The 18700-nt window shown below is 43.6% G+C and overlaps 1 protein-coding gene across 2 annotated transcripts in view; it reads right to left on the bottom strand.

Moving 5' to 3' along the window:
• Positions 1–18700, bottom strand: part of ano1a (anoctamin 1, calcium activated chloride channel a) — a 208274-nt gene that overhangs the window by 17039 nt on the left and 172535 nt on the right. For both annotated transcript variants that reach the window (XM_059652199.1, XM_048545941.2), the window contains 2 exons: positions 10824–10976; positions 4368–4420 (listed from right to left, as the gene is read on the bottom strand). In XM_059652199.1, coding sequence (XP_059508182.1) covers positions 4368–4420; positions 10824–10976 — 206 coding nt within the window. The remainder of the gene's footprint in view (positions 1–4367; positions 4421–10823; positions 10977–18700) is intronic.

The following is an 18700-nucleotide window of genomic DNA, read 5'->3' as shown; positions in this document are numbered from 1 at the left end:
ATTTTATAAACCTCTAGACAAGTCACACCCCCACCTCCTATGCTCCAGTGAAAAACGTCCCACCCTATTTTTATAACTTAAACCCTCCATTCCAGCCAACACAAGACCTTAAGATTTGGGGAAGAAGTTAGGCCATTCAGCCCATTGAGTCTGCTCCACCATTTAATGATAGATAAGTTTCTCAATCCCATTCTTCCGCTTTCTCTCAGCAACACTTGACCCTTGGACAATCCAGGATCCATCTCCATCTTAAAAGATACTCAGTGACCTGGCCTCCACAGCCTTCTGTGGCAGTGAATTCCACAGATTCATCACACTCTGGCTGAAGAAGTTTCTCATCTTCTTTCATTATTATGAAAGTTTCAATTAGATCCCCCCCTCCGCCCATCCTTCTAAACTCCATCACATAATGACCTAGAGTCCTCAAACACTCATGTTAAGCTTTTCATTCCTAGGACCATTCTTGTGAACCTTCTCTGAACCTGCTCCATGGCCAGTATATCTTTCCTGAGATATGGGGCCCAAAACTGGGCACAATACTCCAAATGTGGCCTGACCAGAGCCTTATAGAGCCTCAGAAGTACATACCTGCTTTTATATTCAAATCCTCTCAATATAAATGACAAAGTTGCATTTGCCTTCCTGACTACTGACTCAAGCTGCAAGTTTACCTTGAGAGAATCCTGGACTAGAACTCCCAAGTCTCTTTGTACTTCAGTCTTCTGAATTTTCTCCCCAATGATCAAATAGTCCACGTTTTTATTCTTCCCATCAAAGTGCATTGCCTCTCACTTTCCCACATCATATTCCATCTGCCACCGCTTTGCCCACTCTCCTAACCTGTCCAAATCCTTCTGCGGCCTCCCCACTTCCTCAATACAATCTGTCCTTCCACCTATCTTTGTATCATCTGCAAACTTAGCCAGAATGCCTATAGTTCCTTCATCTAGATCATTAATGAACAAAATGAAAAGTTGTGATCCCAGCACTGACCCTTGTGGAACACCATTTGTCACTGGCTGCCATCCTCAGAAAGACCCTTTTATCCCCACTCTGGCTGTCTGGCAGAAAACAATCTTCTATCCATGCTAGCACGTTGCTTCTAATACCATGGGCCCTTATCTTACACAGCAGCCTCCTGTCTGGCACCTTTGTTAAAGGCCCTCTTGAAGTCCAGGTAGATAACATCCATTGGCTCTCCCTGGTTTAGCCGTGCTGACTTTGCCCCATTTTACCACGCACTTCCAAGTATTCAGAAAACTCATCCTTCACAATAGAGTCTAAAATCTTACCCACAACCGAGGTTAAGCTAATTGGCCTGGAATTTCCAGTCTTTTGCCTTTCTCCCTTTTTAAACAGGGGGTGTTACGGTAGCAATTTTCTAGTCCTCTGGTGCCCTCCCTGACTGGAGTGATTCCTGAAAGATCACCACTAACACTTCCATGATCTCTTCAGCTATCTCCTGGAGTGTAGTCCATCTGGCCCAGGTTATTTATCCACATTCAGGCCATTCAGTTTTTCTCATACCTTCTCCTGGATGATGGCCCCCAAATTCAGCTCTGCTCCCTGACTCCCTCAATTTTTTGGGATATTACTTGTGTATACCACTGTGGAGACTCACGTAAAATAATTATGCAGTTCCTCAGCCATTTCCTTAATTCCCACTACTATCTCTCCAGCATCATTTCCCAGTGGTCTAATGTCCACATTTGCCTCTCTTTGTCTTTTAGATATATAAAGAAACTCTTAAAATTCCCTTAAATTACTGGCTAGCTGACCCTCATTTAATCTTCTCCCTCCTTATTTCCTTCTTTGTTGCCCACTGTTGGCCTTTAAGCCTCCCAATGCTCTGGCTTCCCACTGCCCTTCACCACATTATATGCTTTCCCTTCTGCTTTTATGCTATCCCTGACATCCCTAGTCAGCCATAGCTGCCTCATCGTCCCTGCACCATGCTTCTTTTTCCTAGGGATGAAATTTTGCTGTGTCTCCTGAATTATTCCTAGAAATTCCTGCCATTGCTGTTACACTGTCTTGCCTGGTAGGCTCCTCTCCTAGACAATTCTGCCCAGCTCCTCCCTCATGCCTCTGTCGTTCCCTTTATTCGGCTGTAATACCATTCCCCGGGTTATATGTTCTCCCTCTCAAATTGCAGAGTTAGTTCAATCATATTACGATCACTTTCTATACCTTCAGCTCCCTTATTAAGTGAGCCTCATTGCACAACAATAAATCCACAATTGCCTGTTCCTAGTGGGCTCCACCACAAGCTGCTCCAAAAAGCCAACTTGTAGACACTCCACAAATTCCTTTTCTTGCAATCCACTACCAGCCTGATTTTCCCCATCCACCCGCATGTTGAAATCCAAGGTCACTATAACTTGGCCTTTCTTATCTCCTGGTGTATGTTGCGCGCCAGCTCCTGACTACCATTTGGGGGCCTGTACAATATTCCAACTATGGTTTTTCGCCTCTGTGGTTCCTTAACTCTACCCTCTCACATTCCACATCATCTGACCCTACTTCATTTCTTACTGTTGAAGTAATTTCACTTCATACAAAACAGGCAACCCCATCCCCTTGGTCCACCTGCCTATCTTTTTAAAATGTATATCCTTGGATAGTCAGCTCCTAAACCTGAACCTCTTGCAGCCATGTCTCGGTGATGCCAACCACATATCTGCCAATTTCAATCTGTACCACAAGCTCATTTACCTTCTTTCTCATACTGTGTGTATTCAGGCATAGCACCTTCAGTCCTGTATTAACCACTTTCTTATTGTCGTTCATTTATTCAGTGTGCTTGAAGTTTGATTCCTAGCCCTTTCCAAACACTGTCTTATTTGTATTTGTGCTGCAGACTTTAATAACCTCTCCTGCATTCTCCTTTCTGGTAGTTTTTAAAAAAAAAACTATGTTTCCACACAGGGGCATCTGCCCCTAGAGGCGTGTGCGTGCGCGTGCGCGTGGCCAGGGCGGAGGTTTGGCGTGGGATGTTTTACCCTATCCTTCCCCCCCCCCCACTTTCTAGTTTAAAGTCCTGTTGACCAGCCTATTTACCCCTTTCTGCCACAACACTGGTCAACACCTGCTGTCCTTGGCCACTGACCAAATTTGAACTACCTACTTTGACCAGGTGTGACTGCCTCCTGAAACACAGCGTGAATCAACGTCCTGGTGAATCTTCTCTGGGCCCTTTCCAATTCAATAATTTCCTTCCTATAACAGGGCCAACCAGAGCTGCACAGGACTCCAGAAGAGGCCTCACCAACATCCTGTACAACCTCAGTACGACATCTCAACTCCTATACTCAAATGATTTAAGCAAAGAAGGCAACTGTGCCAAAAGCTGTCTTAACCACTGTCTGCTTGTGACCCAAATTTCAAAGAATTATGTACCAGCACACCCAGGTCTCTGTTCCTCAAGACTACCCAGGGCCCTACTTGTAATTATACAAGGCTAGCCTTTTTATGAAAATGCAATACCTCATTTATCCAAGTTAAACTCCTTCCGCCACTCCTCAGCCCTTTGACCCAAGCGATCAAGATTTCTTTTTAATTTTAGATAACCACCTTTACTGTCCACACTAGCACCAATGTCAGGGAGTGCTGCAGAGTCACAGAAAGGACTTTGGTCACTCTCTCTATTGTGAATCTAATCTACATCATAGTCCCTTCAAGAAGGGAAGAGAGATCAGGTTGCTCTTCCACGAAGATGAAGAATTTGGAAACGTTGTCATGGACTTCACGCAGACTTCAGAAATAAGCAAGATGGGCGCAAAGGGTTTACATCAGGTCGTGTGGGCTTCATGACACAGAATTCCATCATGTAACCCTCATCATTTGTGGGCTGTGATTTGTGCGCACAGATATTAACTGCTGCAGGTGATTATATTGCCACAATCACTATAGTCCTGTTCTGTGGTACTGGTACTGAAACAGGGCTCACTGAAAGCTTAGCATTAATGCTGCAGTCTAACTTGGAAAGCTCAGCATGCATCAGTCTCTGTACATCTACAAATGCCTTGGGGTGGGGTGTGGGGTGTTGGGGAGCCTAATTCAGGTTATTTTGAGAAAGATTAGAAAGAATAATAAGGCACATTGACTTCCCATTCTCTCAATTTTACAGAAAAATCAATTAGATTTGATTTGCACAGTTAGTTCTCATTGGATCAATTCTCTTGCCCCTACTTTGTTGCTTAGTCTGTGGAGCATCCCCTCAAATGCCTCTGGCCCCCCTCTCCCCAATTAAGTGTAACTTAATTAACTGGCATTGTGTTGAGAATTAGATAATGCATACAGACTCTGGATTAGTTACCTCCAAATTATTTTAATTAAGGACATTTAAATAAATACTATTTACTTACGTTTATGATAACAGCCAACTTGCCAATTCCTCTCAGGATGTTGTACCAGATACCTAAATGCAACAGGACAGCAGTTCCATCATTTAGGATATTGTCCAGTTAGTTTCACATTCTTCCCTTTTCTGATAATAATAGCTGACATCAAACCAATTTTGGTGAAAAGAACAATTCCAATCCAAATTGAATACCCACTCGTTCAGAAATTTATTAAGTCAAGCTTAGAAATGTATAAAACCATACCCACTACTACAAAAACCATTACCATAAGACTGGCATTGAAACAGCACGACTGCTATATTGTCCACATACTTTGTAGGATTTTAACTCAGACAGACTAGGAGACACAGTAGGGCTTTACAATAATGATCTTCATCTGAATAGTTCTCATGAAAAACTGAAGATTATTCTTCGGATTTTGTTTTTAGATTAAGAGACAATGATAGACACTGGTAACACTGGATAAAAGATCCTGAGATTTCAGGTTGCTCACAGCTAGTAGCATTCCCCACTAACTCAGCCTTCAGCATTGATGGTTGACTTCACTTCAACATTTCCAGCATATGATGCTTGGGAGGTGGGGGAGAAATACAACTGATCGAACCAATGGATGGTGTGATGTCTTCTGCTTGCATTTGATGCAAACACAGCTAAAATTGGAAGTTTGTGGAAGGACTAACAGCACCCAGTGTGTCCCTAAACTCGGGAGGCTGGTCGAAGAGCAAGAGCCTCATATTGTGCAGTCTGAATCCTATTGAAGACTAATTGGCCTCTCAGGTCCGAGAAATGGATGGACAATCACAAACGGGAGGAAATTCAGGGCTGATATCGGGAAGTATGACTTCACACAAAAGAATAGTGCAAATCTGTCACCCATTTCCCTCAAGAGTTATGGCTTATTCAGTTGAAATTCTCAAAACCAAACTGCACAGTGATAGAGTCGGGACCTCTCAGTCTCCATCTCAGGCAACCAGCTTGTAACTGATGTCCATTTCAAGCCCACCGACTCCCACAGCTACCTAGAATACACCTCCTCCCACCCACCCTCCTGCAAAAATTCCATCCCCTATTCCCAATTCCTCCGCCTCCGCCGCATCTGCTCCCACGATAAGACATTCCACTCCCACACATCCCAGATGTCCAAGTTCTTTAAGGACCGCAACTTTCCCCCCAGTGATCGAGAACGCCCTTGACTGCGTCTCCCGTATTCCCCGCAACACATCCCTCACACCCTGCCCCCGCCACAACCGCCCCAAGTGGATCCCCCTCGTTCTCACACACCACCCTACCAACCTCCGGATACAACGCATCATTCTCCGACACTTCCGCCATTTACAATCCGACCCCACCACCCAAGACATTTTTCCATCCCCTCCCCTGTCTGCTTTCCGGAGAGACCACTCTCTCCGTGACTCCCTTGTTCGCTCCACACTGCCCTCCAACCCCACCACACCCGGCACCTTCCCCTGCAACCGCAGGAAACGCCACACTTGTCCCCACACCTCCTCCCTCACCCCCATCCCAGGCCCCAAGATGACATTCCACATTAAGCAGAGGTTCACCTGCACATCTGCCAATGTGGTATACTGCATCCACTGTACCTGGTGCGGCTTCCTCTACATTGGGGAAACCAAGCGGAGGCTTGGGGACCGCTTTGCAGAACACCTCCGCTCAATTCGCAACAAACAACTGCACCTCTCAGTCGCAAGCCATTTCCACTCCCCCTCCCATTCTCTAGATGACATGTCCATCATGGGCCTCCTGCACTGCCACAATGATGCCACCCGAAGGTTGCAGGAACAGCAACTCATATTCCGCCTGGGAACCCTGCAGCCATATGGTATCAATGTGGACTTCACCAGTTTCAAAATCTCCCCTTCCCCAACTGCATCCCTAAACCAGCCCAGTTCGTCCCCTCCCCCCACTGCACCACACAACCAGCCCAGCTCTTCCCCCCCCACCCACTGCATCCCAAAACCAGTCCAACCTGTCTCTGCCTCCCTAACCTGTTCTTCCTCTCACCCATCCCTTCCTCCCACCCCAAGCCGCACCCCCAGCTACCTACTAACCTCATCCCACCTCCTTGACCTGTCAGTCTTCCCTGGACCGACCTATCCCCTCCCTACCTCCCCACCTACACTCTCTCCACCTATCTTCTTTACTCTCCATCTTCGGTCCGCCTCCCCCTCTCTCCCTATTTATTCCAGTTCCCTCTCCCCATCCCCCTCTCTGATGAAGGGTCTAGGCCCGAAACATCAACTTTTGTGCTCCTGAGATGCTGCTTGGCCTGATGTGTTCATCCAGCCTCACATTTTATTATCTTGCACAGTGATAGATTTTCCTTAAGGAAATGTTATGGAATCAAGATGTGAAGATGGAGGTTAGATGCAGATCAGCTTTGATCTACCTGAATGACAAACAGGCACAAGGGACAGGATGGTCTGATCTTGTCCCCTACATGCCTTGGCCCAGCTTACAAGTCCATGATAAACTTTTATGTCAATGATGGCATTATCAGCACTGGTAACACACTCCTGCATGTTTGTTTTTAATCTTTTCATGCAATACATGTCATTTCTTTTTGTGAGCAAGGATTTTTTGTTTCACAAAATGACAGCATTTACAAACAAACTGCAATGTCACTTGCTAGTTTCAGCAAGGACACTGCAATTAATGGTGTAGTGTTAGATAAGGGTTAACATTTTGTTGACCAACCTTGCAATATCGGCTATTTCTGGAACTTCCCAACATATGGTGTGCGTATATATGAAGCCAGAAAATGCGATGGCTGATATCTCCCACAAAACAGAATCTGGGAATTAGCTTAGTGACTGGTTTCCATGGTTTGCAGATGCTACTGAAATTTAAGAAGCTACTTTCTATTTTAAGATGCATTAACTAATTGTTTACTGTGCATCCCAGTTTCAGATGATAGCATTTGCACACTACACAATCCTGAGAAAATAAAATAAAGCCATGTGCTGCCACACTCTCCCATTTAAGTGACTACTTTTATTGCATTATTCTACTTAAATGACTATTTTCCACATCTCCCACCTCCTTGAACATTATTTATTCAGTATTGAATTAAAACCCATTCAAGAACACTATCCTTAACAAACCAGAAGAACATCAGGTTGACTGTCCTTTTGACAAACCTGAACAGGCCTAGCATGAAGATCTGGTCCATTTTAACTGGGTTTGTCTTAACTACAGGATGCCTTAGTAGATTTGTTTCTTCACACTCACTTGCACTTTGAACCATGAGTCAAACTCTTCCCTTTCATCTGATACGCCAAGATATTTCACATACTTTCTCAGTCAGATTATTGATGGCCACAGATCCACTTCTTCAAAATAGAGCTCTAAATATTTGAGTGAGTCAAAGATCAGCTGCTCTCACCCTGGATTTGATTAAGTTTTGTAATTCATGGCTCTGATTTCAATTGGTTGATCAGGGATTTCATCACAAACATGCATAATATTAAATCTCTGAAGTGAAAACTATAACAAAAATACAAATCAGGAAATAAAACAGAAATGCTGAAAATAAACACGCTTTTTTTAAAAAGCGATTAAATGCTCTTCCGAGGGACCTTTTCCCCATCCTTTGATCCTTCCAGACAATGTATATACAAGCTATGGGAAGACCTGCTCCTAGGCATTTTAATTTGGTCTCAAAGCAAATTCCCCTTCCACTTTTGAGGAAAAAAAGCGATAAGACTGAAAACTGTTCTTTGTGACAGGGCTCCTAAAGTTGTATAAATACATCAACCACACACAGAGACAAGTCACTAGCATTTGTTTTTAATCTCTGCACAAATCAAAACAAAATCAGAACTCAAAAAACCCAGACACAGATACTTGATGAAAGTGGAGGAGTTGCTGAGTCCCACAGTACAAAAGATGCTGGAAGAGAAACAGACAGTAATAAAGCATACACTGTCCTCAGTACAAGGGCAGGGAGGTGATGTTGAACTTGTACAAGGTACATGTTAGACCCCAGCTGGAGTACTGTGAACAGTTGTGAGTACTGCATTATAGGCAAAATATGAATGCATTGGAAAAATGCAGAAATAATTCACAAGAACTGTTCCAGGAATAAGAAACTTCAGCTGAGGACAGCCTGAAGAAATTGGGACTGTTCTCCTGGGGGTGATTGTGGTGGAAAGAAGATTGGAAAGAGTTTTCCCAAAGTAATGAGTGGGGGCTGGACAGAGTAGATGGAAAGAAGCTGTTCCTGTTCATGAAAAGCAAGAACAAAAGGCATAGATTTAAAGTACTGTGCAAATGAAGCAAAGATGATGCAAGGAGAATCATCTTCACATAGTAAGTAATCAGGGCCTAGAATACACTGCCTGGTGGGGGCAAGTTCAAATGAGGCACTCAAGAGGGCAGTGGATGGCTATTTGGAATTAAAAAAAGGTACAAGGGTGCGGGGGTCAGGAAGCAGGATGAACAGCAACAGGTAATGACGCTCACTTGAAGAGCTGCTGCAGACACAATGGGCTGATTGGCGTCTTTGTGCTGTAACTGATTCCGAGAAACACATTACTGATATGAAGTGATTATTGCAATTGGATGTATTTATCTGCCTCATGGCAAAACATTGAAATTCTAGCTTGCAGAAGCAAACAGCCTGGGAGTAGATATCAAAAATGACCGAAATGAAAACAAAGCAAACCTGAACTAAAACATAACAAGGATACAAGCTTAATGTAGTAGGAATTCTTTGCATGTCTTGTTTTAAATAAAAAAGATATTAGACAAATAAGATGCTGGAAAACACTAAGCCAGGCAGCATCTGGGAGGAAAGGGGAAGTTAACGTTGCGGGTACCAGCCTTTTTCAGGAAAAAGTTTGGTTGAAGGATGTATACAAAGTTGTTGGGTGGTGAATATTATTTCAATTTTACAATTTACGCATCTTGCATTTCAGTAGCTCATTGCGAATGGTACAAATCAGAAAAAACCATTTATCGCGTAGTGTGTTGGTTCTTTGGAAGAGCTGAACAACTAATTCTGTTGCCATTTTGTTATTTTTGCAGCTTTCAGAGGATTTATTCAATTGCATTTTGAAAGCTACTATTAAAACTGTTTCCATTGCTCATTCACAATTTCTCATTCTCTTGTGGGACATGGGTGTCACTGGCTGAGCCAGTAATTATTACCCATACCTAGATACCCATACCTAGATACCCATACCTAGATACCCATACCTAGATACCCATACCTAGATACCCATACCTAGATACCCATACCTAGATACCCATACCTAGATACCCATACCTAGATACCCATACCTAGATACCCATACCTAGATACCCATACCTAGATACCCATACCTAGATACCCATACCTAGATGCCCCCTCGAGGTGGTGGTGGTGAGCTGCCTTTTTAAGCCACCGCAGTCCACAAGCTGTAGGTGGTCCCACAACACTGTTAGGGAGGGAATTTCAAGATGTGTGTTCTACTCAAGTCTTGTAGGAGCCGCACTCATCCATACAGTTGGAAAGTATTCCATTATACCCCTGACTTGTGCCTTGTAGAGGGTGGATTGGCTTTAGGGAGCCAGGTGGTGAATTACTCACTGCAGTATTGCTAGCCTTGGACTAACCATGTGGCAAGTCCAAATAAGCTTCTGATCAATAGTAACCCCCAGGATGTTGACAGTGGGGGATTCAGTGATCGCCATACCAGTGAATGTTAAGGGACAGAAGTAATTGGAGATGGTCATTGCCTAGCATTTCTGTGACATGCATGTTACTCATCACTTGCAAGTCCAAGTCTGGATATCATCTAGACTTTACTGCATTTGAACATGAACTGTTTCAGTAACCGAGTCATCACAAGTGGTGCTGAATATCATACTCATTGACAAAACATCCCCACTTCTGACATTCTGATGGAGGGAAGGTCATTGATGAAATAGCTGGAGATGTTTGGGCCTAGGGCACTATCCTGAGGAATGTCCCAGATCACAAACCGTAGCACCATATCTTGAAAAGTGGCTCTGAAAACAGTACAGATCATAGAATCCCTACAGTATGGAAGCAGGTTATTCAGCCAGAGACCACACTGACCCGCCAAAACATCCCACTTAAACCCTCCCTCCTACTCTATCACTGTAGCCCCACATTTCCCATTGCAACCCACCTACCTTGCACATCCCTGGACACTAGGGGCAATTTAGCTTGGCCAATCCACTTAATCCACACATCCTTGGATGTGGGGCGAAACCGGAGCACCAACAGGAGACCCATGCAGACACGGAGAACATGCATACTCCACACATTGTCATTTGAGTGAGGAATCAAACCCGGGTCCCTGGCGCTGTGAGGCAGCAGTGCTAACCACTGGGTCATCATGCTGAACTAAGGTGTGCCAAATCAGATACCAAACTGTCCTTCTTGCTCACTAAGAATATTACATTAACACAATAATCAAGAGATGGACTGACCAATATCCTTTGCTTTTGTTGCATTGGGTCTTCGGAGCTCAGTGGTGAACTTTTTAGCGTCCAGGCGGATTTCAATGACGTTGTTGAGTAGTGCAAACAGTGGAGCGAGTGGGAAGGAGGCCACAAAGAGGGTCACAAATCCAAACTGGATGACTGCGGAATGGACAGTTCACACGTTAAGACATTCAGAGCAGCAACAATGTATTTGCTTGTAGTCAACAAAACAGAATCAAGCCTGAGGCCATTCCCAATATAGGATCGCACCATAAAAATGCAGCAGTGCACAGAAATAATACATTTCTGTCAAATTTTGACCTGGATTTCATGCTCAACATTGAACCAATATCGTTCACTATCCAAGAACAGCCAATCCACTTAATCCGCACATCCTTGGACTGTTGGAGGAAGACAGAGCACCCGGAGGAAACCCATGCAGACACGGGGAGAATGCATCCACCAATTGATGGATCTTGTGACCTTTCCTAATTGGTTGGGATTCGATACCAAATCAAGGAATCTCGAGTCATCCAGCAGCAGTGATGTCAGTGGATGTTTAGCCATGATCATAATGGCTCGAAGGGCCAAATGGCCTACTCCAGCACCTATTGTTTATTGTCAAACTAAATGAGCAACTAACCATGTTGTACAGCAAGCACAGGAATGAGACACACATCTATAATAAGCTGCCACTTTCATAATACTGAGAGAGAGCGCGAGTGCACACACACAATATAAAATTGAGACAAGCAGTCTGCATTCAGACAGAAGTTGAAATATTAAAACTTAAGAGCACAAAGAATTCCAAAATTTTAATTAACTTGATGGAGAAGCTTCACACTCAGAAAATTTGCAAAGATTTTGCTGGTGGCATGTATGAACTTGATACCTAGGGAAAAAAAGTGCACTTCATCATTATAACAGTGTAGCAGATAGCCATTCTGCCCATCTATGCCAACTCTCCAAATGAGCATCACACTCAGCAACACTCCCCTGCTTTGTTGCCACTCTCTGCACATACTGCCTTTCCAAACTGCCACCTAATTCCCTTTTTCAAACTGATAACTATCCTCCACCACATTCAGAGAGCATTCTAGAACCCAACCACTGGCTATGTGAAAATCTTGGATCTCTGAAATCTTGAACGTTTTTAAAAAAGGTCTTTCATCATATCACTTTTGTTTCATTTATTAATTGCTTTATGATTGTTCGTTTTCATTCAAAATTACAGAGACTTATGAATGTAGCCCAGGCCATCATGAAAACCAGGACTTCCTTTGCATGACTGGCCACACTTCCCACTCCTCAGAAAATTGGCCAACATAATCACACAGACCCCTCCCACCCCAGTTATATCTCTTCTACCAGGGAGAACATATAAAAGTTTGAAAACATGTACGAACGGATTGAAGAACAGCTTCTTCCCTGCTGTTATCAGGCTCTTGAACAGACATCTCAAATATTAGATTTGATCCATCTCTGCATCTGTAACACTATATTCTATATTGTTCGATTACCCTGATGTACTTATGTAGGGTGGGATTTGTCTGGTTAGTGCGCAAAACAATACTTTTCACTGTATTTTGCTAAATGTGGCAGTAATAAATCAAATAAAATCCCAACACTTTCCTAAGTGGGAAAATTTTCACCTTGTTTAGTCTGTCCACTTGCCTCATGAGTCTGAGTACTTCAATCAGACCTGCACTCAGCTTTCCCTCCTGCAAAGAGAGCAGCCCCAGGTTCTCCCATCTACCACCATAACTAACATTCTTCACCTCTACAGCCACTTCTGAATCTTTTCCACACTAGGATATAAGAGTGAGATAGAATACTAAAGCAGGGAAACCATTCCAAACATGTTCAAAACCTCCATTGCAATACAGTGTACACTTTAGGAAGAGGAGAGTACATTGGAGGGATTCATAAGGTGAGACTAGATCCGGGGTGAGAATTCTCAGTTATGAGGATTAGATTGAGAAGTTGGAGGTGTTTCCCCTTGAGAGAAGATTAAGGAGGAGATCTGTTTGAAGTTTTCAAATTCATGACAGGTCTAGAAAGGGTCAAACTTTGAAAAGAATTGAGAATAAGACAACATACAATTGAAGTAACAAGGTGTAGAGCTGGATGAACACAGCAGGCCAAGCAGCAGAGGATCAGGAAAGCTGACATTTCAGGCCTCGGCTACTATCTCTGACACAACTGAAGTGATTCTCACGTTACTTTTGTGAAAGGAAAAACTGAGTAGCTGACGCTTGGAATGCAGTGGAAGCAGGTTTAATGGAGGCATTGAATGGTTACTTAAATACAAACGATATGTAGGAGCCCAAGTAAAAGGCAAGAGAAGGCATGAAAAAGCAGAAGCCCTGAACACGTACACAAGCAGGTTCAGGAATTGCTTCTTTCCAGCTGCTATCAGCCTGTTGAATGGACTCTAGCTTCAAATGATGTAAACTGTATGCCTCGAAGTCTTTTTGATCTGTACATCCTTTGTTTGCTGTGATTTGCCTGTACCACTCATAAGCAAAGCTTTTCAAAGAACAAAAAGAACAAAAAATTACAGCACAGGAACAGATCCTTCGGCCCACCAAGCCTGCACCGATCCAGATCCTCTATCTAAACCTCCGCCTATTTTCCAAGGACTTGTATCCATCTGGTCCCTGCCCATTCATGTGTCTGTCTAGTTACATCCTAAATGACACCATCCTGCCCACCTCTACCGCCTCCGCTGGCAATGTGTTCCAGGCACCCACCACCCTCTGCATAAAGAACTTTTCATGCATGTCTCCCTTAAACTTTTCCCCTCTCACCTTGAAATCATGACCCTTAGTAATTGAGTCCCCCACTCTGGGGGGAAAGCTTCTTGCTATCCACCATGTCTGTACCCCTCATGATTTGAGAGATCTGTCAGGTCACCCCCAACCTCCGTCTTTCTAATGAAAATAATCCTAATCTACTCAACCTCTCCTCGTAGTTAGCACCCTTCATACCAGGCAACATCCTGGTGAACCTCTTCTGCACCCTCTCCGAAGCATCCACATCCTTTTGGTAATGTGGCGACCAGAACTGTACACAGTACTCCAAATGTGGCTGAACCAAAGTCCTATACAACTGTAATGTGACCTGCCAACTCTTGTACTCAATACACCATGCGATGAAAGAAAGCATGCCATATATGTCTTCTTGATCACTCTATTGACCTACGTTGTCACCTTCAGGGTACAAGGGATTTGAACACCCAGATCTCTCTGTGCATCAATTTTCCCCAGGGCTTTTCCATTTACCATACAGTTCGCTCGAATTGGATCTTCCAAAATGCATCACCTCACGTTTGCCTGGATTGAACGCCATCTGCCATTTCTCCACGCAACTCTCCAGTCTCTCTATATCCTGCTGCATTCTCCAACAGTCCCCTTCACTATCTGCTGCTCCAATCTTCACGCCATCTGCAAACTTGCTAATCTGACCATCTATACCCTCCTCCAGATTATTTACGTACATCACAAACAATGGCCCCAACACGGATCCCTGTGGAACACCAGTTGTCACAGTTCTCCGTTTTGAGTAACTCCCTTCCACTACAACTATCTCCTGTTGCCCAGCTAGTTCTCTATCCATTTAGCTAGTACACTGTAGACTCCATGCGACTTCACTTTCTCCAACAAACTGCCATGGGGAACCTTATCAAACGCCTTACTGAAGTCTATGTATATGGCATCTACAGCCTTTCCATCAATCAACTTTGTCATGTCCTCAAAGAATTCTATCAAGTTGGTATGACATGACCTTCCCTGCACAAAGCCATGCTGCCTATTGCTAATAATAGCATTTTATTCCAAATGTAAATAGATCCTATCCTTCAGTATCTTCTCCAGCAGCTTCCCCACCACTGAGGTCAGGCTCACTCGTCGATAATTACCTGGATTATCCTCACTATCCCTCTTAAACAAGGGGACAACATTAGCAATTCTCCAGTCCTCCGGGACCTCACCCATACTCAAGGATGCTGCAAAGATATCTGTTAAGGCCCCAGCTATTTCCTCTCTTGCTTCCCCCAGAAACCTGGGATAGATCCAATCTGGACCTGCAGACTTGTCCACCCTAATACCTTTGAGAATACCCATAACTTGCCCCCTCCTTATGCTGACATGACCGAGAGTAATCAAAGATCTATCCCTAATCTCAACATCCACTATGTTCCTCCCCTCAGTGAATACTGACGTAAAGTACTCAAGAATTTCACTCATTTTCTCTGACTCCTCAACTTCCCTCCGTTGTCCTCGAGTGGGCAAACCCTTTCTCCAGTTACCCTCTTGCTCCTTATGTATGACTAAAAGGTTTTGGAATTTTCCTTAACCCTGTTTGCTAAAGTTATTTCATGACCCCTTTTCACCCTCTATTTCTCGTTTCAGATTGGTCCTACTTTCCCAATATTCTTCCAAAACTTTGTCTGTTTTCAGTCGCCAAGACCTTATGTATGCTTCCTTTTTCCTCTTTGCTAGTGTCACAATTTCACCCGTCATCTATGGTCCCTTAACCTTGCCCTTTCTATCCCTCATTTTCACAGGGACATGTCTGTCCTGCACTCTCACCAATCTCTCTTTAAAATCCTCCCACATATCAAGTGTGGATTTACCCTCAAACAGCTGCTCTCAATCCACATTCCCAAGCTCCTGCTGAATTTTCCTATTGTTGGCCTTCCCCCCCCCAATTCAGCACTCTTCCTTTAGGACCACTCTCGTCTTTGTCCATCAGTATTCTAAAACTCATGGAGTTGTGATCACTATTCCCAAAGTAACCCCCTACAGAAATTTCAACCACCTGGCTAGGCTCATTCCCCAAAACCAGGTTCAGAACGGCCCGTTCCCAAGTTGGACTATTCACATACTGCTCTAGAAAACCTTCCTGGATGCTTCTTACAAATTCCGCTTCATCTAAATCCTTAACACTAGGTAAAACCCAGTCAATGTTGGGAAAATTAAAATCTCCCATCGGCACCACCCTGTTGCTCCTACATCTTTCCATAATCTGTCTGTATATTTGTGCCTCAGTCTCAGCTCACTGTTGGGAGGCCTGTAGTACAGCCCCAACATTGTTACTGCACCCTTCCTGTTTCTGAGTTCTGCCCATATTGCCTCACTGCTCAAGTCCTCCATACAGCATAGCTGTGATATCCTCTTTGACCAATAATGCAATTCCTCCACCCCTTTTACCTCCCTCTCTATCCCGCCTGAAGCTTCTGTATCCTGGGGATTTTTAGTTGCCAATCTTGCCCTTCCCTCAACCAAGTCTCAGTAATAGCAATAACATCATACTCCCAGGTACTAATCCAAACCCTCAGTTCATTTGCCTTATCTACCACACTTTTCGCATTAAAACAAATGCACCTCAGACCACCTGTCCCTTTGCGTTCATCTACTCTCTACCTCTTCTTCCCCTTAGTCACACTGACTTCATGGTTTCGTTCCTCACAGGCTTTAGTTACTACCTCCTTACTGTTCACTATCCTCCTCATTTGGTTCCCATTCCCCTGCCACATTAGTTTAAGCTCTCTCCAACAGTGTTAGCAAACGTACCCCCTAGGACACTGGTTCCAGTCCTGCCCAGGTGTAGTCTGTCCAACTCTGAATAGTCCCACCTCCCCCAGAACTGGTCCCAATGTCTTAAAAATCTGAACCTTGCCCTCCTGCACCATCTCTCAAAACACTCATTTATAGTGCCTATTCTTTCATTTTTACTCTGACTAGCACATGGTAGCAATCCTAAGATTTTCACTATTTTGGTATGTGTGACAATAAATCAATTAAGTTAAAATCATCAAGGGGGGGGTCGTGAGTCATTATTGACACAATGGGGGGGTCAGTATGAACACAATGGGCCGAATGTCTGTCTTCTGCACTGTAACAATACCATTCTCTCTGGAGAGCTCATTTCCTTCTTAATGTGAGGCACCGAGAAAGGACAGTGCAACCTTCAGAAGAATGGAAGTTCTCATCAGTTCAGCAATTAGTCACTGATTGCCTGCCATTATTTACTTCGGCAGCACACCTCGTGGAAAATACAGAGTCACTGCTTGCAAGCTCTGTATTGCCAGTCCATGTTTAAAATGGCAAAGTTATTGTTAGCTTCAGTACAAACATTGACAGTGAAAACCAATCTCACCCATTGCTGCCACAAAACATTGTTTTCTAAAAGACTGGAACGACAGTGACTATTCTTAAACAGCTGCCATCCTCCGTTACTTTTTGTAATGTACAGTGAAACCAATTTACTTTAACTACTGCTGCACATTTCCCTTTTCTCACAGATGGAGTGATAGTAGTGAACGGAAAATAAAATTTCAACTCAGTAATATCTCTAACTTGAGATTCTGAAGGACTCGTGGCAATAAACCTAATTCTAATTTTTCTACTTAACTGCCCACAACACATTCATAGCTCATACCAACTCCAAATCTGAATCCTGTGATCCTGAAAGACTCAACATACATCAGCCTGAATCATCTTCCCTGGGTCCCTGGAGGGATCACTGAATTCTAGGAATGAGAAAGATCTTCAGTGTAGCATTCACTATCATTTGGTATTCAAGCCCGATTCTGTTAGATTCTTATGACGCATGTGGTTTTGGTATGACAAAACAGTAACTTAGACAGGATATAAAAAGGTGAAATAAGATGCAGCAGAACACAACACAAATTCTAACACTGGAGATAGAACACAATTCTGTTTAGTCTGTTGATTCACACTGAACTTGGGACAAAAGATCCAGAACTTTGAGAAAATGATTTCAGGAAATGAATTGAGGAATAAAAGCCAACATTTTGCATATAAAAGAAAGGTGCATCAATTATATACAAGGAACTCTTAGATCTTGCTGTAAGACAGCAACAAATGGAAAGGGTGACCTCAATTACAGCTGTGCCAAAATAAAGCCTTTCTGAAGGATGCCAATCATTGTGATTAAAATACAAAAATAATTTTCCTGATCTGATGCTTCATTTTCAAATAACAGCTGGCTAAAGGTCAGACGATGAGCATCGCTGCTGCACATCCTAAACACTGAGCAGCACTCCGGTTTGAAAGATTTTATAAATATTTGGTTGGAATTTCGTGACATAATTTGTCAGCAAGTTGGACGAGAGCAGGAAGTTTCGCCATTACTGGGAATGTTTTTGTGAACGGGCCATTAAAAACAGAAACAAACTGAAGTGTTCCAGTTTCACACGGCCATGAACCAATCACAGAAAACAGCCCACTTCAGGACTCTGGAGCATTCTGTGTAAAACAAATCAAAACATGAAAGCATATTGCATTTACTCAGCACCTTTCTTGCAGCCACTATGTGCCAAAGCACTGATGTCAATTAATCTTGGTTTTCTGATGTGCCATCACTCTTGTTTTCTAAACACAGTGGAAATTCTTTTCAAAAGCAAATCCCACAAAACAATTTAAACAAACAAGCATAATCCTTGTTGTTTGAGGGACAAATATTGTCTAGGGCAATTTCAGAAGAGACCTGTTGTTCTTCCAATTCTGGATTGAATCTTTCACGTCCATTCAAGTTGGTTTAACATTCAGGCAGAAAGTCAGCACCACACCTCCCCCACGCAACCTCCCTCTGGCTCTCCCCGCCGCTGCACGCCGCCCCGCCCCGCCCCCCCCCCCCCCCCCCCCCCGCCCCCATCAAAGTTATAATGTCACAGCACAGAAACAGAGGTCCAATTCATCCATTCCAACCATGTTCCCAAACGGAACTACAGCTGTCCTACTTTCCTGCCATTGGCCTTTCTTCAAACCTTTCTTAATTGCACACTTACCAAATGTCTTTTAAATGTTCTAACTCTATCTGTATCCACAACTTCCTTTGCCAGTTCATTTCACACA

This window comes from Stegostoma tigrinum, chromosome 17 (genome assembly GCF_030684315.1).
Source record: "Stegostoma tigrinum isolate sSteTig4 chromosome 17, sSteTig4.hap1, whole genome shotgun sequence".
In the NCBI taxonomy this organism is placed as follows: domain Eukaryota; kingdom Metazoa; phylum Chordata; class Chondrichthyes; order Orectolobiformes; family Stegostomatidae; genus Stegostoma; species Stegostoma tigrinum.
The sequence above is the reverse complement of the archived record's forward strand: the minus strand, read 5'-3'. Positions and strand labels throughout refer to the sequence as shown.